The sequence below is a fragment of the Branchiostoma belcheri genome, unplaced genomic scaffold (assembly GCF_001625305.1).
Source record: "Branchiostoma belcheri isolate BF01 breed outbred unplaced genomic scaffold, Haploidv18h27 scaffold37, whole genome shotgun sequence".
Lineage (NCBI taxonomy): Eukaryota > Metazoa > Chordata > Leptocardii > Amphioxiformes > Branchiostomatidae > Branchiostoma > Branchiostoma belcheri.
Window position 1 is genome coordinate 1376038 of NW_017803987.1, and position 3649 is coordinate 1379686.

Consider the following 3649-nt stretch of genomic DNA (forward strand, 5'->3'; position numbering starts at 1 on the left):
ACAAGGTGTGTCCAAGAATCCCAGAATTGTTTAAAAGTTTGCCACGATTGCCACTAGTGACTATTTATGTATTGCAGACTAAGTGTAAAGCGTGTCGAGTTACTGTTTCCTATTTTTTATCCGTATCCAGATATAAACCTGGTTATAGAGATTAATTGAACTTGCAGCTACTAATGCAAAGTAACAGAGACGGTTCGTAAGATTTTAAACAGCTGTATTCAACAGAAAAACAAACAACGACGGTAGGCAGTTGCTGTAGTAAAGTAGAACAACTTTGTCGCCAAACACTTAAATGCACAGCATACAAACTAAAACGGGACTCTTGAAATTTCAAAAGTCATTTTTCAACAATGTTGACGACAACCACAATAGAAATATCATTAAAACCCATTACACCACATAGACTCACAACGTTAATATAGTAGATATATAGTCACACTGTCAAAAATACATAGTCAATAGTTGGAAAATTAATGATCATCAGAGGAGATAACTTTTGTCTTAAAGAAATATTACCAGGGAGACCGGTTATTAAGGCAATGTCTGAAGTTTCATGGTCATTTTGATAATTTCAACAGACTTAGTCATTGAGCAAGGAAGCATAATGCACTTCTGTATCACACAAGAATATTCTAATTATGTTAAACAATTCTCAATTCCTTAGTATCGCAACACGGCATTCACTATCAAAAGAAATCAGGCACATAATTAGAACACTTAAAATTAATGGTGACGTTTTTAAGACATATTCCCAGGCAAGCAAAAATTTTACCAGTAAGTGTTTAAACTTTCATTAACAATTGTGGCAATTCAAACGTCAAAACACAGCAACCACTCTCCATGAAAGGTTGTTAAGTTTTCACGACAATCTTATTTTGGCTGAAAGTTCATCTGAAACTTGCTAAAAAGGTTTAAAATGAAATTCCCAACAATTTGAAAATTCTTGCTATAGGCACAAAGACCTTACAATCAGTGACGAGGAACGCCATAAACTTTCTGCATCTTATGATTAATTTTCTGCTCCTTGTTATCATGTGTCATGCTCACATGTTATACATAACGTAACGTCTCGGACGTGTAAGATTTGCGTTCCGTGTCAGAGACATGTGCTGTACATTCTGTGTTGGAAATTACAGTTCAAACCTTCTTACATTCAAGATTCGTATGCAATGATCTGTTTAGACCTGACCAAAGACGAAATAGCGGGCTGACGCGCCGTACACATAAGTGTTATCCCAAGAGGAAATAATCAAGTCGAACCCACTGGTCGTTACGCTTGCTGTGTAAATATCCAGCCTGAAACACAAACAACAGTTGCTTTTATTTTTTTCATTCCGTTTCACACAAATAACACATTAACAGGTAACATAAAGAAAGGAGTGCAAGTAAGAAATAAAACTAATACACACGACAAAGGTTTTGTAAGCGTAGGAGCTTTTATTTAGCATCCACCATCTTTTTTCAGCTAATAAATGTTTAGCTTTTGTATAAAGTAAGGACACTGAGAGAAAACAAAAAACAAAACAAGAAAACCCTAATCCGCCCATTAAGCCTACATTAATATAAACGAAGTTAACAATCATCCGAAATCATTGCAAATGAAAAAAAATTACGGTAGAGTTACAATTGTGAAAGTCGTATATATAGTACAAGAATCACAATGATGCCCAAGAATGACTCAAAACGATATACAAAACACAATTTTAGAATAGCTGCTTAAGAATGTACTCGTAGACAAACGATCTCTTTTTTATATAAATGTTTATTTGATATAAATAATTCAAAATTTAATTCACAAATTAAAGATAAATGTGTAGATTTATGATATAAACGTGCTGTTCACAACAAGAGCACGATTGCAATTCAATTATTCATTATGCCAACTTTATTTCTTCTAAAAGTGAAAATGTCAGTCATTTTTGCCAGAATTATAATTTATTTGGAAACTTGAAAAAATAAAAAAAAAATTCTACACAACATGTATAATAATGCATGTATATGATCCATCTCATAAAATAAGTAGCAAAGCATCTCCAATCTTTCATCGGATCTTTGGAATAATATAATTTAACAAATATAATGCAACAAAGGTGTTAAAATTAGAAAAAAAAGAACATATAACACAAATGGAGATCATAAGGCCACAACAAGTAATTTTTATGGATGGCGTCCTCTGGAGACCCTAGATCTTTTGTGATAGGCTTAGGGCGAAATAAAACAAGAAGGGCCGAAAAAAAGATTTGAAATATTCTGAAGGACGACAAATGTTAGGAGACAAATTAAATAAGAGAACACAGAGTAACAACCAACAAGTCTTTTATTCCTCATGAAAACAGCAATAATTCAGTGTAACAGAAGTTGTTGTACTGAGCTGTGTCTTATGTTTATATTTTGCGTTACGGGTTAACTTTAATTTTACGATTTGCGGCACTCTCGTGACTCTTTGATCATAGTTACAGGAAGCGGAATTTTATTATTTTTCTGGAAACAGGCTTAAACTAATACGCGCGCCGACGTCATCCATAACAATTACTGTGGCCTAATAAAACAACAAAGAAAACGTACCTGTTGTTGTTTCCGTACCACGTGTCGAAATTTGTGATGGAGGGGACGACGGATGGAACCTGTGTATACGTGCGTGTAAAGTCGACGTGCACACGCGTGCTGGTGGCATACCCTTGCCGAGAGAGCACCCTGATGCCACTCTCACCTGAAAATCAAACCAACAAACAATTCGTTTTATCAATGACAATGATGTTTATTTGCACATTCATGCTTATGAGGGCTAAGCGCATTACATGTAGCTATACATGAGTCGTATAAACTTCTACATAAGTGCTACACTACATAAAGATGTATGTCATTCAGTATATGAAGTTAACATTGATTATATAGTTTACTTAGTGTTTCTTCCCTCTTTTTAAAACATGTATATACGAGTACGACCTCACAGAATTTTTGTTGTGCAGTATTGTTAGGAGATGTCATTACGTACACATAGATAATCTTTTAGTAAATATTTACATTGTGTGTCGAAATTCAGAGCACCTATGAAATAATTACGTATGTCCCTGTATAGCCTACAGCCTGACATAAAATAAATTTTATATGCTAACATCCTAAAGAGATGTTGAATAAAAATGTGAATATTTCTATTCTATTAATCACAGTTGACTATTCCATCCAAAATACAATCTAAACCTTTTGACTGACTTTGACCTCTTTTTTTTGATAATATAAATCGAAAGTCGAATATGACTAGCATGAATGCACGCGTACAGTGTGTGCATAAAAGTCCAAATAGATAGAGTTAGGACATTGGAAAATAAATTGTAACTCACAGTTGACGTTCTGCCAGTTAGCCATTGAGGCCTCTGCACTGTTGAGCCGGCTGGTCAGATGGCTGGCGGTGGTAGAGAGCCCGGAGACGTCACTCCGCAAACTGGCCACAGTCGTGCTCAGATCGCCTCCCGCGTTACTCTCCAGTTGGGTCAGCGTCGTGCCATGCCCTTCCACAGTCTCGGTGATTTCGTCCACGTCTTCCCGAAGTTCGGTTTCGAAGGTTTCCGACCCAGTTTCCATGGTTTCTACTTCTGTCTCCAGACCGTCCACTGATGTACCCAGTTCCGTAAGTCGCGCGCGGAGTTGG

The 3649-nt window shown here is 36.0% G+C and overlaps 1 protein-coding gene across 1 annotated transcript in view; it reads right to left on the reverse strand.

Moving 5' to 3' along the window:
* Positions 1 to 853: 853 nt before the first annotated feature.
* The window catches only part of LOC109476389 (adventurous-gliding motility protein Z-like), an 11418-nt gene continuing 8622 nt past the window's right edge, over positions 854 to 3649 (reverse strand). Inside the window, 3 exon segments of the mRNA XM_019777324.1 lie at positions 854 to 1296; positions 2566 to 2710; positions 3342 to 3644. Of these exon segments, the coding sequence (XP_019632883.1) occupies positions 1179 to 1296; positions 2566 to 2710; positions 3342 to 3644 (566 nt within the window). The 3' untranslated portion in view covers positions 854 to 1178.